We start from the raw sequence: 24,169 nt of genomic DNA, 5'->3' as shown, positions 1-24,169 counted from the left end.
TGGTGTTTCAAAAGTCTATTGTTTTTCTTAGTAGAACCAGTAGCTTTGGACCATTTTGTAAATGGCTTAGTTATAAACACACCATCTGATCCCTTAGGAAGGCCACATTCACCACTATAAAATTTTTGACAAAATTTGCAATAAGCTCCCTTCTTCTGGGAATCAAAACTCAACCTTGGATGTTTAGTTTTGAAGTCTATTGGTGTCTTACTCTTTCATAGTGGTCAACTCTTTCCAAACACACCACTTTTGTTAACTATTGATCTTTTACTCACTTTTGATTTAGCTCCGTGTTGTTTCCTCCGCACTATGAATAACATCTTGATGTGAAAGCTCCCTTCTTCTGGGAATCAAAACTCAACCTTGGATGTTTAGTTTTGAAGTCTATTGGTGTCTTACTCTTTCATACTGGTCAACTCTTTCCAAACACACCACTTTTGTTAACTATTGATCTTTTACTCACTTTCAATTTAGCTCCGTGTTGTTTCCTCCGCACTATGAATAGCATCTTGATGTGAACTACACGTAGCCATTAGTTGCTCCACTGCTGTGGTGGCTGTGGTTCCCGCCATGGTGGAAGGAGTGCAGCTACTCGATGTAGTTGAATCTTTTGCTTACTCCAGTAACCCACCTTTACGTTACCAGTACTCTCATAAAATGAAGTTAATGTTTTATAACTCATACGAAAATCCAGCTATAGCATAAGTTCTATTTTAAACATGTGTCCACTGAATTGAGTGCTCAATATTAGGAATCATGATTGTTGCACGTGCGCGACTAATTAGCAGGGGAATACAATTCTTCTTTCCAATTGGAAATCCCATAATGGAATGGTATTAAGTACTGTATATAGCTTACCAGCCAGTCTAGCTACTGTATTCTAATACTTTAGAGCATCTAGGTTTCTCATATCAATGTTTAAGTCCAGTATGGCTGATCACAAATGCATAGTGGTAAAATCACAGTGTTAATTGCTCCTTTGGGGTGGCTGGGTGAAAGTCTATACGATACTGAGCTAGCTACACTTCACAACCTTATAAACCAGTTGAAATAGCTAGTTACCAGACTAGCTAGACAAGGCTGTAACATAACATTGTTGTGATTGTGTTATTGTACAGTTGGTAGAGATTGATGCATTACTAGCTTGATTGTTTGGTAGTTGTATGTGTATATACGTATATCCCAAGAAATATTAAGCTTGTGTCATGTTATGTAATTTTTAAACCTGGAAAAAAATTACGTATTAGACTATGAGATTGAATCTGAGAGCAATTATTTTAGACAGTTTTGTGTGCCATTTTAAATCAGTATACAGTGTAGTTGTCATTCACTATTTCGGGGGGGAGTCTGAAACTTTAGGGAGGGAAAGTTCCCTGCTAAAGGCTCTAGAATAAACACTGGTCTAATTCCACAAAGGAAATGTTTGTTATGCTGCACTGGATATATGCCACTAGGAATTGATGATCTTAAGTCTAACACCCTGTTCACACAACAACAACCGAACCGATCTATGTTGGAAGAAAATCAAACTGCTCCAATAATCGTCCGCGTTCACACACGAAAATCCATATCAACTGAACCATGACAGCAATATTGTGTCACGTGCGTAACAACCTTATGTCACGTGCAGCCTCTTGTCACTGTTTTTACAGAGCTCGTATTAATAATGAATAACATAGCGAGGTTTCATTTTTATCAGTTGAATCAAAGCCTGCAGATGAAGAAAAGGAGACACCAGCACACGAGCCAGCGGATAAATCGATCGTTACGGGAGTATCGACGGCGTAAGAGTTCACAGCGTGCACAGCTGCTTATTCTAGTGTCTAATTTATTGTTTTTAGCAACTCTACCTTCCCCAAAACTATCTTGGGTCCGTCCAAGGTTGTTAATTGCTGTAATATTATTATGACAACTAGCTAGACACACTTGCCACCACCATACACCGTATGTGATGCATTCATTTTATTATAATTGTAAATATGTATAGTGTACAGATCTGCTGTTAACTTTGTGTTTGATTTTTTTGTGCAGATCTCAATATTGGTGGGATTTTGTGGTGCTAGAGACATTTAATGAACAAGATTTTATGCAGAATTTCAGAATGAATAAATCAACATTCTTGTACATCTGTGAACAGCTGCATCCAGAAATACAACACTCAGACACAGCAATGCGTAAATCCATTACAGTAAGGAAGAGGGTAGCAGTAACGCTGTGGTTTTTAGCTACTCCATCTGAGTACCGAACAATTTCTCATTTGTTTGGGATTGGACGTAGTACTGTGTGTTGTATAATACATGAAACAGTACGTGCAATAATAAAGGTACTATTGAAGAAGTACATAAGTTTTCCAATTGGTAGTCATTTACAAAATGTCATTCAAGGATTTGAAGATAAGTGTAATTTTCCACAGTGTGCTGGGGCAATTGATGGGAGTCACATTCCAATTCAGGCTCCAAAATTAAACCATACGGACTACTACAATCGAAAGGGGTGGTACTCCATCCTGATTCAGGCTGTTGTAGACAGTGACTACCTATTCCGAGACATTAATGTAGGATGGCCTGGAAGTGTGCATGATGCACGTGTGTTTTGTAACTCAGAACTTTATCATAAGGTTTATAATGGGACTTTATTGCAAGGACACCCACGATCTATCAATGGAGTAGATGTACCAGTGTTTTTAGTTGGAGATGCTGGCTATCCATTGCTTCCATGGTTGTTAAAACCATATCCTTATCATTCAGCGTTATCTGCAGATCAGAAATGTTTCAATTATCGACTGTCAAGAGCCAGGATAGTTTCAGAGATAGCATTTGGTCGATTAAAAGCTCAATGGCGCCGTCTGTTGAAAGCAAATGAAATGTGGCCAGAAAACATTTCTGAAGTCATAGCTGCTTGTTGTGTTCTGCACAACATATGTGAGATACATGGAAGTGATATTGATGAAGATTGGCTTCAAGGTGTAATGACAAATGATGAGGCAGACATAGAGGATCGGCCGTCAACTGCTTCAAGCACAGATAATATCAGACAGGCATTAATTAATTATTGTCAAAACAACCCAGTACCTGAATAGCATGTATAGAGATTGTTATTATGTAATGAAACACATACATGTTAAATCAATAACACAAATCAAAACGTACCCAAGTTCAGTACTACTGATCATGACTGTCATGTCCATAGAATGATCCATTGTATGGTGTAGGAAAAGGATAACCAGAACTCTGAGACTGGACCAACATGGACATCATACGTAACTGAAAATCCATTTCGTCCTTTCTCATTCTTTCTTCTCTCTCTTTATTTTCCTGCTCAAGTCGCATCCGCTTCTCTTCTAATTCCAAGTAACGCTCATCACTTTGCAACTGAGAGTCGATAATCTGGGTAACGATTCCACCCATGATGGTTTGCAATCTGTCCTCTCTTCCACGCTTTTTTGGAACCTTCTTTGCTGTTTTGATTTCTACTTTAGCTTTTCCTTCACTTGACTCATCTGCTGGAACACTTGACACATCTGCTGGAACACTTGACACATCCGTGGTAGCAATAGATGCTGTATCATCACTTGTTTCAGTGCCATCTACTGGCACATCTACAGGTCTACCGTTACAGCCATTGCCAGTAGTACCTTCACCATCAGTGTCGTATATACCTTCACATGATGTGTCAATAACTAACGGTGGTTTTGTAGCCGGTCTATGAGCCAGCACTTCTGCTAATGCTTCTCCATATTTACATGTTTTTCTTTTGTTACCTGTCTGTTTGTTCTTATCTTTCGTCTTACGATAATCTGCCTTTAGCTTTTTAGCTTTATCTCGACATTGGTCACTGGTTTTGTTGAAACCAGCTTCTTTCATGGATTTGGAGATCTTCTCATACACTTCTCTGCTATGTTTACATCCTTCTAATTGGCTTTGAATAACGTCATCTCCCCAAAGCTCAATAAGCTTGTACACCTCTTCGTCTTTCCACACAGACGACGACGACGCCATTGGATCTTCCTCTTGTGCTGTTTGAATTTCGATCAGTCTTTTCTCAGTAGCTGGTAAGTGATCAATTACTAAATTGACGTAGGCTGAAACATCATGTTGAAGCTGTTCTGAATGAGGGTCAGGATTGCAAACTGGTGCTCTTGACAATGTGTCAGCAGTGCTTAATTCTTTGCCAGCTACATGTGAAATTGAGTATTGAAATCTCATAAGGCGTAATCGGAAACGTTGAACTCGGAGAGGCATCTCATCCAGGCTCTTTGTTGAAAGTAGAGGTACCAGAGGCTGATGGTCAGTTTCAACATGGAAGTGTATCCCAATGAGATAGTCTTGGAACCTCTCACATGCCCATGTTATGGCCAAGGCTTCTTTCTCAATTTGGGCATGCCTTTGCTCTGTCTCTGTGAGTGCTCTTGAGATATACGCCACAGGTCGCAGATTTCCATCAGTTTGTCGCTGTCGTAGGACTGCCCCCAATCCGTAAGCGGATGCATCAGCTGAAATGGTAGTCTCTAGTGATGTGTCATAAAGAGCTAGAACTTTACTGGAGCTTAAGAGAGTTTTCAGTCTTTTGAAAGTTTGTTCTTGGGGTGTATCCCATTTCCAATGGTTCTTAGTACTCAGAGGGGCTTGGTCTCCTCAGCAAGATTTGGTGCAAATTTGCTTAGCTGATTGATCATTCCAAGGAATCTTCTAAGCTCACTCACATTTGTAGGAGGTTTCAGGCCTTGTATAGGTCGGATCTTGTCTAGATCAGCTTTTACTCCAGTTTTGTCAACTAGTTGTCCAAGGAATTTGATACTGGTTGTATTGAAAACACACTTCTCCTTGTTGAGTGTTAAGCCAGCTTCACTGAGTTTCTGCAGAACTGTCAATAGACGTTGGTCATGTTCAGACTGGGTTGAGCCGTAGACAAGTGCATCATCAATAAGACAAACGGCTCCCTCTGTGTTTGCCAGAATTTCATTCATTTGCCTTTGAAAATGTTCAGGGGCTGAAGTTATTCCAAACGGCAGTCTGTTGAATTTATATCAACACAAATCCTCACCTTTCCACTTGGTTTTGAAACCACTACCATGCCGGCACACCAGTCTGTCAGCTCAGTTACCTCTGTAATCACCCCCATCTTTACCATTCGCTCAACCTCTAGCTTCACCTTTGGAAGCAGTGGCACTGCAACTCGTTGTGGCACTGAGAGAGCATAAGGGGTTGCTCCTGCTTTCAGCTTTATCTTGTAACTGTCTTTAAGCCTTCCTAAGCCAGTGAACAGGGTTGGGAATTTCCTGATGATGTCATCTAGTTTAATTCCATTCAAGAATGTCAGCAGTTGCAGGGCTTCAATTGCTGGTTTGCCCAGTAGTGGAGTATGCAGCCACGGATAATGTAAACGTCCTGTGTGGTTCATACAGAGTTTCTCTGGAGTTTCCCGGTGAATTGGCCATGAACATCTAAAGCTTTTCGACTTGGACCACTCAACTGTTTATTGCAAGTAGACAATGGCCCATCTGTGTCTTTATTGTAGTCAGCCTCTGAGACAACAGTGACATCTGCTCCAGTGTCTATTTTAAAGGTAATAGCTCGCTTGTTGAGATTCACTGATGTCACCCAAGGATTATGAACAGCATCTATGGCTTCAGTGTCTGCATGAACTGCTCCCATAAAGTCCTCATCAGAGTCTTCTGGAACCTCTCGGATTCCTTTGGGTGCTGCCTTGCTTCTACAGAGTTTTGGAAGTGTCCCTTCTTCTTACATTTGTGGCAGACTTAATCTCGTGCTGGACATTGCATTCTGCTGTGAGGTGCTTGACCACATCTGGAACAGGTAACAGATGGCTGTGTGGGGGGTGTCTGTCTTGGCTTCAGTGATTGTTTGTTTTGCTGTCCATGGCGCCGGAAGGGTTTGCGGTTGACTGCTCCTACATCTGTTGTGTCGTCTGGACGAAGAGTTGTTTGCTGCAGTTTTATAGCTTCGATTTCTCTGACAAGCTTTGTTGCCTTGTCTAGACTGAGTTCAGCATCCATCTGGAGCTTCTGAGACAGCTTGGCGTCTCGGATTCCAACCACGATTCGGTCGCGTACCATTTCATCTCGAAGTTGGCCATACCCACAGTGGTCTGCTAGAGCATTTACGTGGTAGATAAAGTCTTCTACTGACTCGCCTTCTTGCTGTGATCGGCTGTTGAACTTGGCTCTGTCATATATGACGTTGCGGCGCTCCCCAAAATGGTAGTTGAACTCGCCAATAACTACTGAGTATTTCTTGGCGTCTTCCTCGGATAAAGCAAATGATTTGAGAATGCCCTCAGAACGATCTCCCATGGAAATAGATCAGCGTACTGATTTGTGTCTCTTCTGATTTCCCAGACAAGCCTGATGCTTCACGAAAGCATTCAAATCGACGGAGCCAGCTCTCCCACTGCTCGGACTTGAAGGTAAAGGACTGTAGCGCTGGGATCTGATATGCTGCCATAGCGAATTACTTCTGACACCATGTAATGTTTATAACTCACACAGGATAATAATAGCAACTCTTAGTAACACAACAATACAGAATATATATAGGTACAAAAACTAAGGGTCCGTACAATGCCTAATGCATGCGTACAATTACATCATAAATGATTACATACACACATTACATAATACTATATAAGAGTTCAGTCCACCACACCCCCGGAACAACGTTGATTTGCATTCCAGTGGGTACTCTGCCAATATCTCCTTGGCATAGTTAATGTTTTCTAGATTCCTAGTGGCCCTGTCTCTGGTTCTCATCTGTTTTATGTAAAAGTCTGCCAAGTCTTTTTTGGCTTGATCACTTTTGTTGAGCCTCCTTGTAGAGGAGGAGGCATTCCGGTTGATGAATTGATCTAGAAAGTTTCTCAGGTGTTTGGCTCTCCTCTGGTCTTCCGGGGTGACTGAATTGTCAGAGGGCGAGGGTGTGACCATCTGTCTCTCTTCAGTCGACCTGGAGGGGCCACCATTTGATTCCTTGTTTGTTTCTCTGCTAGTAGTGCTGCTGCCGCTGCCATTGCTGCTGCCATTGTTGTCTGAGTTATTGTTGAATAAGAGTTGTCTGGCTGGTTTAGCCTTGGGAAGCATTCCCTTGCCACCTTTATTTTTTTTCTTACTCTGGCTACTCCTGGGTGGGGTGATGAGGTCCTGACTGAGCTGGATACCTCTGACCAGAGATTCAATCTGTTCATTAGTTACGGTGTTGTTGTTGCCATCGTCATCATTTTCATTCAGTTGGTTGTCAGCTGGCAGTTGTTCATCATCTTTGTCGTTCTCTTGATAACAGCCATGTTCTACAAGCAGTTTCAGCTGGATCACAAAATCACTACCACACTTGTCACTCAAACGAAAACATGTCGTCAAAAGTGCCTGTCTGGCAGAAATTGTGATTGTTGCGCATGCGTGTTATTATTTACTGGGCATGCGCAATGGTTAATTTAAGTTGTTCTACTTGTAGTACCGCGGTTTTCAAGTCCGTTGTCCTATGTATTTAGGCGCATGCGCTTAGGCCACACAAAGTTAATTATATGTTTCTGGTCCCCGTGTGGGTCATAACTTTTTCACTAGTGGTATTTATAACTATTTATCTAAATATGAAATTAATTCAGGAAATACGATTTATTTGTGGAATTCATTAATTACGTATGTACACGTGCACACACTATTATCTTTTTAACAACAAGAAATGGTTTTAATATCCGCTCAAGTTTGCGCTGGGGCGAAAGTGCTAAGGAATTGGGGAATACTACCAGTTAACGGAGAGTGTCTAATCAGTGAACTGTTTCATGGCCTATGCACTGGACAGATCGAGTCGGCTGATGGATTTCGACTGCCGGATGAGTTCGCAAATTCTCCGTTATTGTGTTCCGTTGCCCAATCCCAAAACGGTCAGTTCCAATCGATCTCACTGTCAATAAAAGTACTCGATGCTGTCGAGTTCGGAAAGTACTTCAAGTTTCTGTTACAAGGACAATGCACCAGTACTGCACAGTTGAAGGTGACCACACAACATCACAATAATCCAGTAAAAAACAAGTTTCTTTTGAAATTGACAGGGACACTGAAATCTAATCCCCTATCAGCGGTGGTGTTTACTGTGAATCCAATAAATGTTGACTTTTGTGTGTATTAAAATCTTGCCCCACTATCCTCCCCCACCCCTGAGGCTACATGCAGTGAAGGGATTTGACTCACTTTTGAATGAAAGATAAACCCATATGGTGGGGAATTTGGCCTTTGATTTTTTCAAATCCCCACCTAAACCCCCAGGGGTTAGGAGGGGATGTATGAGGATTGATTATCTGACTTGTCCAAATGGTGGTGCATTTGATCACTTGTTTAGTCACCGTTCCCCACCCACTGTCCCAGGGGGATAGTGGGCTAACAAATGATAAGTGCATTACATACTTATGGGCTCCATTTCTTAAGTGGGAATTTGTCGTTCAAGTTGTGATCACCCCACTTTATGCGGTGTGGGAAATGAAATCCATCAGATGTAGTGATTATAGTGTTCGATTTTTTTTAAATAGCTACATGCATTTCTTCATTGCATCAGTATTCATTGCTGTAATTTAATATGGCATGATTGACCCATGCGCAGAGCACAAGTGTGTGGTGACAACCACATTCAGTACCTGTACCAGTCTTATGGAAAACTGGTGTGTCCAATCAGATTGCTCAATTAACTGCATACTATGACATGATTTCCTTACATCTAGTCTCTAACTAATTTGGCATACCTTACAACTATAATATGCTGAAAGGCAATAGTACACAACACCCTACTCCCTTGTGAGTTTTTAATATCAATTTTAATGTGGAAGTTTATGGCCACAGAATTGTTTTTACTGTGATGTAACTGGAAATTGTTAATTTGTTTTTCGTACTCGTGGAAATTGATTGCATTCCACTTGGCACAAGTGTATAAAGTGGCTGTCACCAGACCCTCACGCTCTGCATTCAGGTCAGCTACGCCAAACGCTAAACTAATTGAAATGATGGTTTCCCTCACATTGATAATGTGTGGCAAGCTCTCTGGCACATAGCAACTAGATATCATTTAAGAATTGTGACCTAATTTGGGAAGCTGTCGATTTATGTACATGAATAGGTTGTACGTGTTATATATGTGAATATAAAGATTTTAATTTAGCATAGCCAAAACCTACATTTTTAGCAATAGATGGTATTCATCACACTGTACAGTCTATATTGAACCAGCTACTTAGCAGAAAATGGCCAAGCTGCTCATATGAAGTCTCCAGGCTTGAAATAGGACTGTGAATGCCATCTGACCCATTCATCACCGTGGTTGTCATATGAGTGCATAGATTTCTGCAAAAAGGCAATTGTCCTACCCTAGTTTTGCTTCTGAAAAAATCATGTTTTGTTCTCAGCATTTTGGTAAACCGTTAATATATGCTATATATCACCTATGACTAAAATGTTTCCGCTACAGACATTGGTTAGGTTTCAAGTTAGATTCCTGACCAGCCATTTTTGTTTCCAAGTTTTCAGACAAGTACTATAAAGAACTAAATTTTATAGATTTTTTTCTGTGCAGGTGCATATACTAATGACCCCAAAGCAGTATTGCCGTACAAGTATATTTCTAAGTATGGTATCACAATGGAAGGAGTACCGGAGGCATTGTTTTAAAACCTCCTGGCTCTTATGGAAAAGCTACTCTTAAAGAAATAATTTCCAGGAAAGATCTTTTGCATGTTACATGTATGTATTATTGTCAACTGTTCAATATTGTATATCGTATACTTACAAATTTCTCAGGCATATAATTTTCACAGTGGAGCAATTTTCAGGATTTATGTGGTTTTATTTTCAAGGATATAATAATACTATGGCTGACTTTTCTATTGTATAGCATAGACTGAATCCTGATTTTCATTAACTTTTGAGAACGAAAAATTGGGGGCAACTGCTAAATCTGCAAAATTATGCCCCTTGAAATTTATACATATAAGATAACTTATTGTGCAGATAAATAAAAGGAATGATAACATACAGTATTGCATGATACAATATATCTGTGTTCTTGGGATTTTCTGCAGCTGATTTCAATGACATGATAAATATAAATGCTGTGTAATATTGCAATTGCATCTAATAAATCACCAAAATCAAGAGATGTGATATTTTAGGCCATATATACAGGTGTATCTGCATGCAGGACTGATTTGCCAAAGTTTTCGATCGCCAAAGTATTCTTCCATACGGTAAAATAGTAGTATCAAGTCGATTAACAAAACCGATCTGATATAGGAACAAAGACCTTTTCTCTGATGATTTGCTCTCTATAAATTAATATCAGAATGCAAGTGTGCAACAGTTGACACTGCAATCTTGTATTGAACGGTGTTGAGGTGTTCATAATTATATGTTTATGTGTATCTGTATCTGCTGCTGTTTTGCACAAGTTGCCTAACTGATACCAAGAGTAAACATTTAAAGAGTTTTATTATTCTTTATTATTATTTCTTTTATTCTTTACTCTTGCCAATACTGATACACAAAAATAAGGCCAATAGCTGATACTGATTATCAGTGCAACTCTAATTGCTCATCAGATGGAAAAGTGTGTGCTTGTAAAGAAACACTTTGCTATGGGCAACCAAGACTGCTGCGGGAGGTAGTACCATCTCTTAGTTAACATTAAAGTTTAATTACCTTAATCACAATGTAATTGACACATTAGAGAAACTTTAAATTTAAGTGTTATCAGTCTTTAAAAATTACATCAAAATTATTTATCTCGCTTCAGAATTTCCAGCACAATGCATGTGTGTAAATGTTTGTCTGTCCTACTATAGTAAAAGCATCATGCTTTTCTAGGTTCTACTGGAAATATTGAATTGGGTACTTCAGAAGAAGAACCATCCATACAATGGTTTGTAGAATATTTGTTGTGTTAACTTGTATATGTAGGTGGGGTGTAAAGGTTGCATCTCCTTACCAGCTTTCAGGTTGACGCAACCCTAGGTTGACAAGTGCTGGATGCTTACAAGTACAATATTATTGCAAAAGATTAAGATACCCTAATAAAACAGTCACCTATCAAATATCATGATAAATGGTAATATATATCGCAAAGTTTATCTGTACAATATATTGAACACCAAAATTGCAATACCACCCAGCCCTATATACACACATCGGGCAAAATCAAACTAATGCTGGCAGTGGATAGGCACACTACCTTACTGCTTGTTTAACCATCTGTGCTACTCAAACCTCTCAAGACTGCTTTTGAGAGAAGGCATTCTGAGGGGTGTGGTAGACTCAAATAGGGAATTCTGACCTTGGTGGGGGACTGGATTGGAGTGGTGCATTGGTGGATGGCCTGTTTCAGTTACCCAAACGTCATGTACACATGCGCCGATTCTGCTGCATCTCAGCACTTAAGGAGCCACTGTGACCCTGTAACTTTGTGTCTGGGGTTCAGTTGTGCCATTGTGGAGTCTATCTTACTTCTCTGTCAGTAGTTGTGATACTATACTTCATACATCCAACAGTTCAGCTTTTCAACTATATCTTATTTGATAGGAGAAAAGAAGCAGCCAATAAGCACTGTAAATGTTCTGCAATGTAATAAACTGATGCGTGTAAATTTCATATGTGTGTTCACTACCCTAGCAAGGCTTGAAATTTTAGAACTTATTATCTCAAGACGTTTAATGCAGGATTTGAGTTGCTTTCCAAATCCAGTCATATAGATACTAAGATCATCATGAGCTGAAAAATTAGCAGTGCATGTTCTAGTGCGAAATCGTAGGGTAATGTACTCAAAGATTTTCACTTAGGCTCCTAAACACTTACAGGCTCTGTCTTCTCCAGTGCTCTAAGGTGGATAAGGCTTCATTTTGCTGAAAAATTGTGATACTGTATGGAGCTATTCTATCTGGCTGACACCTGTAGCTGTATAGTTGTGATGAACCAAGCAGCAACTTAGAAGCCAATGGGAAGCCTATCATACGATGGCAATCGTCAATGCATCTCATGTACATTTTCAGTAAGGCATCATATCATAATCACCATAGAGTGATGAATAACTCCATCATTCCTGCAACCTGAATGAGGAACAGAGCTGACTGTACGTGTAGTGTCCAAAGCATTGTAGTATGTGTGATCATGGCTTGGAGTAGTTGTACTTGACACCTCATGATGAGGATCCACAGCAGTACTGGCACTATCTAAAAAAATATTACTTACAATAATGATATATATAATATATATATACACACAGTCCTAAATAAGAACATAGAGTGATGAATAACTCCTCAAATCTTGTATTCCCTGGTAATCATGATCATACTATGTATAATTATATGTTCTTATTTAGGACTGTGTGTATATATATATTATATATACCATTATTGTAAGTAATATTTTTTTCAATAGTGCCAGTACTGCTGTGGATCCTCATCATGAGGTGTCAAGTGCAACTACTCCAAGCCATGATCACACTTTGGACACCACACGTACAGTCAGCTCTGTTCCTCATTCAGGTTGCAGGAATGATGAGCCACTTAGTGTAGGATCATCTGTTAAATTATTGAAGAACTCTAACATAGTTGGGATGGGAAGAATTTTAGATGGAGACAGCTGTGTGCATGGGAAAGCTATTCCACAAGATTATATCAAACTGGAAATTACTCAGATACTGCCTGAGACTACACTTATCAGTGTATCCCTATTCAGTAGCAACTTTACATATGATATAGCACATCAATCCATATAAATGTTGTAAATCATTTAGTTCCATAGCTGTTCACAACATAGTACATTTAGCTGTTTGTGCATTACATTTTTACCGTGTATTTTATTTCACTTGTTTGTATCATAATATTAGAATAAACAATTTAATAGCAATCTCAATAGATCTCTATTGTCAACGTTTCTTCCGAAAAAAAGGGACATTTGCTGTAGATTCCCTAGCATCTTTCAACAATTGCTGTAACACATGTGGTGGATATGTCAGAAAACTCTTAGGTTTACGACTTACAACAAAAACAATAATATGTGGTATCAGTGTACAGTGGAGTACCTTGGGTGACTTTTTGGAGAATTTTCATATCTTCTTCAAATCCAGCAAGCAAGTCTTCATTGGTCTACATGTTCGGGAATGATATTGGTGTATACTACACTAATTTAAAAAGCAGAATCTGACCATGAGAAGCATGGTCAACAGGAAAGCTATTCCATAATAAGTATGGAAGGGCAACAAACATTGTTCAGGATGGAATAGACATCCGCACAAGTGTATTGCAGGTGCTGTTCAAATCCTTCTTAAGTAACACAGTGTTAAGTATCCCTTATCCCCACGAACAATATAATAATATGCTTAGTTCATTATCACATTACAACGCATAAACCTAAGATATAGTAAGACACTCCAAAGTACCATCTTCAAAGTATTAATTAAACGTCTGAGGAGGAGGTGTTAGAATGACGCAATGAAAACCGAGGTGGAGCAGAGGTTATTATTGTCATCATTCTAACACCGACTCTGAAGACGATTAGGCCAACATAATAAGATTCCTTGTTTCCCGTCACCTTGAGAGCAATCAACTAGTGAGGGCGGGAGGTTATTATTATTAATAACTAAAATTTTATTATTTTGTACATTAATGTTTTAACAGCTATACAGTGTACTTTCAAACCTTTGAAAATGACAAACTTATAAAAACTGTAAAACACAAGTTAGTATCTCTACAATATATTTCCATACAATACACTCAAAAGTAATAATTTACAAGCCTGTTTCAAATACATCTCTACAATACACTTTTTTGCTTACACATAATTCTTTCCACAAGTTTTAAGTGTGTCCTTAGTCTTGGGTCTCTTGATGGGTGTTTTCCCTTCTTCCTTACAGTCTGTGCACATTGGAAGATTAACAATGCCTTCTGACATGACTTCTATTGCACAGTAACAACATATCAGTTCAAATCCACAAGAATAATAGAGTTTTTCGATATGATCACTGCAAGCATGGTCCTTAACACAAACACCGTTTAGTCTGCCTGGAAGATTTAAATCTGAAAATAAAACACCGCATGTATATGACACATCATCAAGACACTTTGCAAGTGTTGCAACCTCTTGCCGATTCAATTTGTGCCTACAGAACATTAACCGCCATTTATCACACTCTTCACACTGAACTAACATCCCCACATTCTTTACATGTTGCTGGCTAGGGGTAAAGTCAATCTTTCGTCTGACTTGTCTAGTAAGAGAAGGACGATGTTGTTCGGTAATAGTGGTCTGTCCGTAGATCTCTGAGAAACTTTTATAGTGATCATCATTTTCGGGAATCGGATCTGGCAGGTATGCTAGTGTTTCAAATACCTGTGCATCCATACGCACTGGTTTACATATAGTACATGAAGATTGCCCACACTTTTTGATTTGAAAAGAATAGTGCCTTACTTGACAACAGTGCTCAATAAATTTGCACATTGCAGTTTTTGTTTTCAGCAGTTTTTTAGTAGTGGTATCCATTGTAACAGTTGTATCAATTAGTAGTAGTACAGACCAAAACTCATGAATCTCCTCATCAGTAGCAACTGCATATGAATCAAAAGCTTCTCCTTTTAATTCCAAACGTATAAAAATACTTTTCAGTAAATCAATAGCAGGCTTTAAAGTTGATGCAACATCTTCCTTCCTTGAAGAAGCAGCTTCTCTCAATTGTTGTAAATTATTAGCATTGCTAATAGCTGACTCAAAATCATCCGACAGTTTTGTCCTCATCAACCCCACGCATTGTAATCCGACATTTAGTAATGACATTATCCTTTCAACTGGGTTTTTCCATGAATGATTAGGTGCAGTCCTACAAGCAACTAAAAAATCCAAATTAAGATTCAAAAACAAAGCAATAAGAGATAACTGTACTGAAACGTAAGTAAGTCTGTGATCCGGCCCTCCATCACAGTAAATAAATAGAATAGTTTTAAGACCCAAGGTCTCCGTAAGCACACCATAAAGCTCACTAGCATGACGCAAAGGTGAAGAAGATTGAAAGACAGCATCTTTTAAGCCTATCAACACTTTCCTCCTGTACCATGAGCCCTCAAAATTTTCAGGTATGTTTATCTGTAAGACAACACTAGGGATTAAGGAAAACTTGGTAAAATCATGGTCTCCTACTGCAAATATTTGTGATTGTGATACAATTACTTGCCTGCCCCGTTCTACTGCAGCAACTGGGTATCCTGGTTCTCCTATTTTTATGCGATGTTTATCATCAATAGAAATGAACACAGAGTGACTTCGGTATTTCACAGCAAGTTCACGCTGATACCTGAATAGTGCTGCACAGTAATGCTCATCTGGATGAGACTTTCGAACCAACCTCTTTTGAACAACATGCTTCAACTTTAGTTTTCCATGATAATGCATCGAAACCTTTGCACGGGGATTTTTGGGTGAGAAATTCAACCTGACCCAGGCTTCAGAGGGAATGGGAGCATCTGGGGGGCACTTTTGTTTAACCTGGCTAATCATATCTCGAACAGATATGGCTGTTGCCATGTAACTTATTTCTGAGTCACCATGTCGTCGGTCATGCACTGCTGAGCACTCAGCAATAAATTCATTGCATTTTGTCCAGAAGACATCATACTGTGCAGCACGACCTTCATTTTGATGACGCAAATCAACAAGTACATTGTCATCTTCTAAGGCAAGTGCTTCACTTATCCTCTCATCAATATGTTGCTCATCTAAAGTGCGTGATGCACTGCAATCATTAGTCAACTCACGATATACAGTCCTCAACTCATATGGTTTGGCTCCTTGCATGAAGTGACCAAAATGATGTATAAACTCTTGTCTCATTGCTCTGGTATGGTAAACTGGCATATCATCATTCAACTTTGATATAACCTTTTGATTTACTGACAAAGACTCTTGAACAGAAAAATTTTCTGGAACCCGCCACACAAATATTTGATTCATTACAGAGCCTCCAGGGGTGTATGTATAGATCAGAATAGGTACAGAAATTCCCTTTTCCAAAGTTTGAAAATACCTGCATAATGACATAATATTTGAAAACTTAAATTACACATGTAGATATGCAACATTCATTAGATATTAGGTAATTGGATTATCATATAAATACTCGTATCCATTATTTACCCATGGCCATTTCTATGCTATTGTTGAATTATCTCCTAACAACCTAGAGAATACCATCCCATTAAACATAATAATGTTTTAACATGACATCACACTATATTAAACAAGCCCCCATGCACGCGCACGCACACACACTCACTTGTAGCGCTGCTTTCGATTTCCAGGAGCAAAGCTTATCATAGCAATAGGCTGATAAGGTTCTTTACTCTGTAGAGCTCTATCAATGGTTATCATTGAGCAAGGTAGCTCTGAGGATATTTTAGGAATATATTCAGTATGTGACGACTCACTAGGAGTTGTAGATGGACAATTCATGGCATGATGAAGCTTTTGAGCCTTGGTTTTCTCTTGTAAATAAGTGGCATACACACTTAACGACGACATTAACTCTGTAGTTGCTGCCTTTAAATCCTTGTATGACTCCTTTTTGAACCAACTAGCTTGCAAGCAGTCTTGTAATGCTAGGGAATGTGCTGAAATTTCAGAGCGGCTCAAGCTATCTTTAGTTCGTTTGCGATGTGTATGCTTTTCAGGGCAGTTGTATCCAACAAAACGGGAAAAAATTTCAGGAATTCTTGGTGCCCTATCATTGATTGTGTCCTGATGCCCGTCAATGTACCAAAGTACATCACAAAGAGTTTCTAAGTACGGAACACCGTATCTTTGAGGGTCTGTCCATTTAATTCCCATTGCTTTCATTAAAGAAATAGCATCATTATACAAACGATCTTTACTACTTTTTATAGCCTTCTGAAATGGCAACCCATTATCTGCAAGCTGGACTCGCCGCTGAGCAGCCATCATCACATCAAATGCATTTGGCCGTCCACTATTAACTGACATCATTTCTTCTGAGGTGCTGGGCGGTATTAGCTCTACAGCAAACTTGACGTAGATACCAAATTGTGAGCAAACTGGTATGACACACTGGTCAATTCCAGACACTATCAGTTCATCTATCTTGTTCCCTACAAACGTTCTTAATAACCTCGCCTTCTTTAATTCCTCTGATACTTCAATATGGTATTTTCCAGCCTTTATACAACAAAAGAACTCACTGAAAGTTAAGTTTTCTTCGTGGAAATCAACAATAGTCCACGGAACTACCACTCTACCCAATACTATGGTAACTTGTACGCTTAGGTACATTTATAGAGTTTCTTGCGTATATACAAGCCACGTGGCAAAGAATATTCTCGAACATAAAGCAAAAATCACCGTAAGAACACGGAAATATTTCGTATTTCTAAATACTAAATTACAATAATAATTACCAATGCGGCAAGTAAAGTGGTATGCGGGCGGGTGACGGGAAACAAGGAATTAATAAATGCTGGCCTTATACTTCGAAGGTGCTACTTTGGAGTGTCTTACTGTCTTAGAAAATGGTCTTCCAACAGTGAAAAGAACATTGTGGCTATGCCCCTCGCCAAGGTGTGGGTAACTGCGAGTCTCTTAGTGCTAAGACACTCGACTGCCAGTCTCTTCGTGAATAATAAACTGGTATTTTAATCAAACTTCAAAGCATTGTTTACATACCATTTTCTAATTTGTGTTGTGAATTATTGTGACTTATGCCCACCTTACTACGAATAGTTTTCAAATATTCTTCCTGAAGATAACTTTTTACTCTCCAGTGCTGCACCTCTATCTCTTCTTCGGAATCACTGCTGTTATTGGGTGAACATGGTGCTACAAAATAATAGACATAAATAATTTGTAAATACTTATCAGCATAAAAACATGTCATATTGATTTAAATCCATAAAACGCTCAGAACAATGCTGTATAGGATGTAGACTTACTTGGCATTGATAAAGGAGAGGCTTTACCATGACTACCGGTTGACTGCAATTGGCTACCGGTTGACTGCAGTTGACTACCGGTTGACTGCAGTTGACTACCGGTTGACTGCAGTTGACTACCGGTTGACTGCAGTTGACTACCGGTTGACTGCAGTTGACTACCGGTTGACTACTGGTTGACTGCAGTTGATTACTGGTTGACTGCAGTTGACTTCCACCTAAAACACAACTATCAGTACATGTGATGTATAGGATGTAGACTTACTTGGCATTGATAAAGTAGAGGCTTTACCGTGACTACCGGTTGACTGCAATTGGCTACCGGTTGACTGCAATTGGCTACCGGTTGACTGCAATTGGCTACCGGTTGACTGCAATCGACTTCCACCTAAAACACAACTATCAGTACATGTGATGTATAGGATGTAGACTTACTTGTTATTGATAAAGGAGAGGCTTTACCGTGACTACCAGTTGACTGCAATTGACTACCGGTTGACTGCAATTGACTACCAGTTGACTGCAGTTGACTTCCACCTAAAACATCATCACCAGGCTCTGTGGCACTACACATTGACAGAGACACATAGCTACATTACATGTTCACACAAATTTACCCACTTGCTGTTATTCAGGGCTTGGTTTTCTTGCACATTCCACTGAGTATACTGTTCATTTTCACCTACGTACATAGTATTAAAATAGTAAATGATTGAAATGTGAGTAAAACTGAGTACTGAAATTGACAGGTTGATTAATACCCACAGCTCATATAACACTTGTGCTATACTACAGGCTTGTACTAGACAGTGGAAATTCTAGACCTGACATGCAGGGGGCACAGCATAAACACTGATGCATAGTTGTAATACAAAATGGATTTTCTGGGGGTGGAACCCCCGTAGGAATTTTGCATTTGAAAGGCTTGAAAACGGCTTGAAAATGGTTTAAAATTGATGCTAAAAAATTAAAAATCCTAAAATAAACAATGCCAATCTATACAATTTTCCCAGGATATGAAAAAAACTCAGCAGGGGAGAGGGGGATAGCCCCTTAGATCCCCCCTTAGAATTGTCTATGGTACTAGGTGAGTTCAGAGGACCCACCTATTGTACTGCAGTGCAGTTTCATTTTTAACTAAATGTCTAAATGTATTATTTTGACACTTGCTTTTTAGTGCAGATTATAACATACATGGCTGTAAAGTAAAATTGCTTGAAAACCATGATGACAACCATCATTTTGGAAAATGGCCACGATTTCAGGCTACTTTCAGGACAGTGAATAATCAATATCTCTCAGTGTCTGACCTACCACTTTGATTTAGAACCCCCTATTGAAAATACTGTGTACAGGTCTGTAATAACCGCATCACAGCCAGAACAACTGTCATAATAGCTGCCCTCAGATGCTGTGGCTTGTACCTGCACATGCAGATGGTTTGATAAATACAAGCAAAAATGTTAAGCTAAGAAACAACGTTATTGATCAAAGTCACAAGGAGAAATGGTGTTGAAGGAAGATGAAGAAGGTAATTTGCTCATGAATCTGTATAAACACTGCAGTCTCACTGATACCTAGCTCGTAATAGTCGCCCTTGGATTGCAGTCGCCTTTGCATATGGTACCCATGTGATATTCCTGGCTAAAAGGTACTGCAAATTAGTCATGGCTAATCAGCTAATAACTGGTACATCATGGTGTCCAATTTCTGAGTGCACTGCTAAATATTGACTTGTTAAAAATACTTGTAGCATAATATGTGACCGAATTTGCGAAAATGTACCTTTTCACACATAAAATTTGACCCATTTTTTCAACTTTCAGACTTTGTAACTTTTGTATCATTGCAAACACGTGCCTGTAATTTTCCATGAGTAAGCCTACATTATGTGACTACATTTTGATACAAAAAGCAAGTCGATCAGTGCAAGGAGGCAACAGTTATAACATTTTGTTTGGTGGTATGTCAAATGTGTGAAAAAGGTACCTTTTTGCAAATCTGGTCACATATGTGTTAGTGTATAAATTTTGTTATATTTACAAACATTGCTTGAATCACACTATACTACACTACTGCATTAAGAAGCAATGGAAGATATAAACATACTACACCTAAAAGCTTCCATAAAATTATCAGACTAGAGTTCAGTAGAACAAAACTATACAGGCATGACTGAGCTTAAAATATGACAACAAAACCAATCCAATATACCTATATACAGTTTAAAGTCCCCTTTTTCTTAACACTACACATTTATTTTTCTCCTTTCAGCCTACCCTTGCCACTACCCCCAGCACAAAGATGGTATATCCTAGATAAGTATAACGAAAATGGACCTACATATATTAGTCCCTATGCCAATCACCAAAATGACTCATCTAAGAATGAAACATGACATCTCTTATACCTACGGTATATATAGTAGCTGTACACTATGCATGCGTATATGTACTTGCCTTCATCATCGGTTGCAAGCATAGATTCATCACTGCTAGAAAGTGCATCCTGCTCAGGATTTCTCAAGCATATGTTCTCAACATCATCATCATTGATGTCCACATCTGAATTAAAAACCTCATTGTCTCTGCAAAATTCAGTTAACATAGCTTCTAGTTCTGGCAATTGAGTGCATTCCATTAGACAGCTCAAGGACTTTAACTCAAAACGACATCGGTGAAGACATTTTTTGAGCAAACTAATGGAACCCTTGGTATACCTTCCTTGCACTTCTGCAGACTCTAGTGTATCAACCAACTGACATAGGCCCATGTACTTTGCAATGAAGTGTTGTGAACAACACTTCATTTCTTCTTCTAGCTGAGTAATTTCTTCATTACACCTGGAAATTTTATGGCGTAACTCCACAGCTTGAGCTTTAAAAGAATGCGGAATGTTTGATGATGCAAACACAGCTTTTTTATAAATATCATTAGATAAGTCAGTGGCATCCTTCCATTGAACTTGGGTGGATTCAGGCTGATTAGCATTGTACTTGGCTATAGTTCCCTTGAGCTGTTTCGACACTAAATTGATGCACCTTGACAACCTGATTGCTATTTTTTGTCCATCTATGAACACACAACCATACATACATAACTAACTACACAGCCATAAGATGAATAGTGTCCGTGTAGTGTAAAGGAGGTGATTGGTCACTGCATGGTCAGCACAAAAAATCAGTGAATTATTTGAGTAACTACAGTACATGCATGCTATCAACTTTTGGCAGCAACCTTCTAACAGCGTTACACTCAGCTAATAATTTGCTAGTTACAGTTCCCTACCACCAACATTCACTTATCAGCTTGTGTGTAAGACTTTCTAACCTTGTATCAACTCAAAGATCTCAACAGTCCCTAGCAGCTTTCAAAATTTGGACTTAGTCAGCTCTCCAGTAGGTTACTAGTCTCTTACCTGGGTTTGCCAATGCAAGCATGAATGTCTGAAGGCATCCCAGTGCTGGAGAACAATAGCAGTGTGTTTTGCACTTACTGCCAAATGCAACTATTTGTTGAAGTGATATGAAAATTTTGGTCCAACGATAGCCCAATTAGACAGGTTTCACTGCAATACTATGCATATGCATACCGTTTGGGCCTTATTAGACAGGTGGCTGAATTATTCAGGTCAATTTGTACAGAATTTATGCCTTGGGGTTTTTCTACAATGCCAGTATTAATAGGTGACCTTATAAAGTGAGCGTTCAACTATATCAAAAATCAATAAATTCATTTTATTCACACACCTGCATACTTGGCCTTCAACTTTAATAAGTACCACCTCTCTTTGGCTTGATCTCGCATCTTCAACTTAAGTTTTTGCTTTTCCTTGGATTGAATCACGCTCTTAGTGGCAAAGTACTCAGGACAGTCGTCCAACCAACGAGTTTGTATGCCATGTTTTTGCTCTATTTCTTGAATCTTCTGATCAATTCTACCTTGCATATATTTTCTTCATATTATAGACAGATATGCTACTTACATCAACATGTATGAGATACCCAAAACATGGTTATCAAATCCTGATGATTCCAAGGCATTCCTACAAGTCATTGGATCGTATGCATGGGTTTGGTAATCAGGGTTCATGTCACAGGTACATTACAATTATCAGATTACTTTCACTGTACTATACACTAAGGTTTTGAACATGTTTGAAATGCCAAAATACTGATTCTAATATGAAGCTGATGGGATTTTTAAATTCAATAAAAAAATTAAACACGTATGACATTAACACTGATTTGCCAAATCCTGGACACACATTTGTTGTGTACACTATACAGAAAGATTTACAAATGCCCTCACATAACTGACGATATTTTATCCAAAAGAGATACATACTCTTCCTGCCAGCTTTGTAATATTTCATGAGGTACTAACAGTTACAATAATAATACACACATGTTTACAATGTATTGTTACTTACACGAATTACGTGAAATATTTTGCATCATTTCACTTGACCAACATTCAATGTCATCTTCAGAAAGTGGCTCTAAACATACACAGATTAACAATCTCATCATAAATTACATAACACACAAACCAGAACTGCTTTGTTTGAGGATATCTAGGCTTGCGGTAGCATTATTTAGGACATCTTTTGCATGCCTCATCCGCTTGCACAGCAACTGACCTTTACATAATATTATTAGTAATTTTTCAACTGATGAGATTTAAACCAAACCTATTTTTTTTGCAATCTTCCTACAGTAATACAATAGTGCATCAGTCAACACATCGACACGGTGGGAAGGCCGCATCTCTTTGGTCATGGCAGAAAACCTTCTCAGAAATGACCACAAGCGTTCTACTACCTCTCCATCACTTAAACCGAACCCAGTGATGTTCCTAGGGTTTCTTAATATCTATGTATAGATAACATCAAGATGCATGTACACCCTGTAGCTTGCAATGTACTTGACACTGAGACGTATGTCCATAGGCATGAAAAACAGGAATGGCAAACTCAAAACCTTCTAGCAAGTCAGTACGTTTGTTGGCCTATAAAATATCAATCAATAGACATAGCTTGCACAACTGTTACACATACCACCAGATGTTTCACAAGTAGACAGGATATATCATACATCAGTTGGATACTGTGATTAGGATATAAGTCTTTTAGCTTCTCCAACAAGTAGACACAGTATGATATTCTACAAAATTATCCTAAAAGTAATACAATAATCAAACTTCATACCTTTCTCCATGATGTAGATTCAAAAAACATTTGGGAAATTCATGGCGGCATACTACACCCATTACAGCAGTTTCTTTCAATGCAGAATACCGATTCTGGTACCTCAGTGCACTTCCTGCTAAAAACTCACTGCATCCCTGATGTTAAATAATATGTATGCAAACATAGAATTATCACTTCACTAACTTCTGTACTACAAGTAGGATGGGTGGAATATTGACAAACATACTCATCCACCTCTTCCTGGTTTAGGAACATACTACTACCAGAGAGGGGTGGATGAACACTACTGCCAGCAGATTTCTTGCGACACAAACCAAAGTTTGCATCAATTGAAAGTGTCAGCATTCCGTTGTCCTAAAGTGAAGTCAGTATGTAAATGTGAATTATACATTTAATTAAAACAATACCTTAGGACATGCTGGACAGGAATTAAAACAAGGTTTCGTAGAATCATCACAAATCTCATGCAACATTCTGAGCTTGCCTTTTGCATGCCTATTGCCCATAAAGTAATCATAAGCAACTACTGTGTATATAATATATACTATACCGGTACTCCTCAAATGTATCAATTAAGACTGGATAGATACTACATGGCATCTGAAAGACATACACATGCATATATCACATGTGAATGTAGATTCTTTAGCAGCAGCTTACTTGCACAATATTCTCTTGTAGATAAATTTCTACTGCATTAGTGAAGTCCTGTACAGAAACCTGGCATTCACGTAGCAGTGCTTCCATCCAGTCCATAAAAGAGAAGGAAAAGGCAACTAGAGGCTGACTTGGTGTTCCAGGCCAATATCCCAATTCCACAAGTGTCAGTGCATCTCGTTTACACTTGCAAAACTGGATATTAAGGTTTTGAGGAATTCCTTAAAATATTACATAAAAATTTACCACATTACAAATGGCACAAAACATACATTCTACAGTAAAAATAGTTCTATAATGCATGTGTGTAACTGTTCCACAT

The 24,169-nt window shown here is 38.8% G+C and overlaps 4 protein-coding genes and 1 long non-coding RNA gene across 6 annotated transcripts; 1 reads left to right on the top strand and 4 right to left on the bottom strand.

Annotated features, from left to right (window-relative positions):
- The first annotated feature begins 1,550 nt into the window (after positions 1-1,550).
- On the top strand, positions 1,551-3,540 carry LOC136246020 (uncharacterized). 2 transcript variants are annotated; one of them, XM_066037473.1, is made up of 3 exons: positions 1,551-1,784; positions 1,842-1,881; positions 2,032-3,540. In XM_066037473.1, the coding sequence occupies exons 1-3, from the start codon at positions 1,667-1,669 to the stop codon at positions 3,077-3,079; spliced, it is 1,206 nt and encodes a 401-aa protein (XP_065893545.1). In that variant the 5' UTR covers positions 1,551-1,666; the 3' UTR covers positions 3,080-3,540. The 2 variants fall into 2 exon arrangements, with proteins under 2 accessions (XP_065893545.1, XP_065893544.1); XM_066037472.1 differs by having other exon boundaries at positions 1,551-1,881.
- A 2,218-nt stretch (positions 3,541-5,758) lies between these two features.
- LOC136245894 (uncharacterized) lies at positions 5,759-6,313 on the bottom strand. Its single transcript, XM_066037349.1, has one exon. It carries the CDS (start codon positions 6,311-6,313, stop codon positions 5,759-5,761), a length of 555 nt encoding a protein of 184 aa, XP_065893421.1.
- A 6,748-nt stretch (positions 6,314-13,061) lies between these two features.
- LOC136246139 (uncharacterized) lies at positions 13,062-18,141 on the bottom strand. Its single transcript, XR_010696255.1, has 3 exons — positions 17,980-18,141; positions 17,757-17,866; positions 13,062-13,134 (listed from the first exon to the last, which is right to left on the bottom strand). It is a non-coding gene; the product is annotated as an uncharacterized lncRNA (long non-coding RNA).
- On the bottom strand, positions 13,616-15,756 carry LOC136245858 (uncharacterized). The gene is made up of 2 exons (XM_066037321.1): positions 15,753-15,756; positions 13,616-15,711 (listed from the first exon to the last, which is right to left on the bottom strand). Exons 1-2 carry the CDS (start codon positions 15,754-15,756, stop codon positions 13,820-13,822), a joined length of 1,896 nt encoding a protein of 631 aa, XP_065893393.1. The 3' UTR covers positions 13,616-13,819.
- Positions 18,142-18,367: 226 nt separating the features above from the next.
- Positions 18,368-24,169, bottom strand: LOC136245893 (uncharacterized). Its single transcript, XM_066037348.1, has 17 exons — positions 24,160-24,169; positions 23,851-24,068; positions 23,741-23,790; positions 23,598-23,685; positions 23,365-23,544; positions 23,188-23,324; positions 23,038-23,143; positions 22,905-22,988; positions 22,672-22,852; positions 22,531-22,620; positions 22,411-22,479; positions 22,290-22,359; positions 21,964-22,023; positions 21,728-21,915; positions 20,439-21,050; positions 18,601-18,661; positions 18,368-18,545 (listed from the first exon to the last, which is right to left on the bottom strand). Exons 1-17 carry the CDS (start codon positions 24,167-24,169, stop codon positions 18,368-18,370), a joined length of 2,382 nt encoding a protein of 793 aa, XP_065893420.1.

This window comes from Dysidea avara, chromosome 15, assembly GCF_963678975.1.
Source record: "Dysidea avara chromosome 15, odDysAvar1.4, whole genome shotgun sequence".
Taxonomy (NCBI): domain Eukaryota; kingdom Metazoa; phylum Porifera; class Demospongiae; order Dictyoceratida; family Dysideidae; genus Dysidea; species Dysidea avara.
The sequence above is the reverse complement of the archived record's forward strand: the minus strand, read 5'-3'. Positions and strand labels throughout refer to the sequence as shown.

What these genes read in the sequence shown, in the direction of transcription:
- LOC136245893 (XM_066037348.1), bottom strand. An exon ending in AAATATTTCACGTAATTCGT is followed by an intron (nt 22,360 to 22,410) that starts GTAAGTAACAAT and finishes TGTAACTGTTAG; the next exon opens with TACCTCATGAAATATTACAA. An exon ending in GGTATCTCATACATGTTGAT is followed by an intron (nt 21,916 to 21,963) that starts GTAAGTAGCATA and finishes TATGCAAGGTAG; the next exon opens with AATTGATCAGAAGATTCAAG.
- LOC136245894 (XM_066037349.1), bottom strand. Translation starts at nt 6,313, where the DNA reads ATGGGAGATCGTTCTGAGGGCATTCTCAAATCATTTGCTTTATCCGAG.
- LOC136246020 (XM_066037472.1), top strand. Translation starts at nt 1,667, where the DNA reads ATGAATAACATAGCGAGGTTTCATTTTTATCAGTTGAATCAAAGCCTG. An exon ending in CTATCTTGGGTCCGTCCAAG is followed by an intron (nt 1,882 to 2,031) that starts GTTGTTAATTGC and finishes TTTTTTGTGCAG; the next exon opens with ATCTCAATATTGGTGGGATT.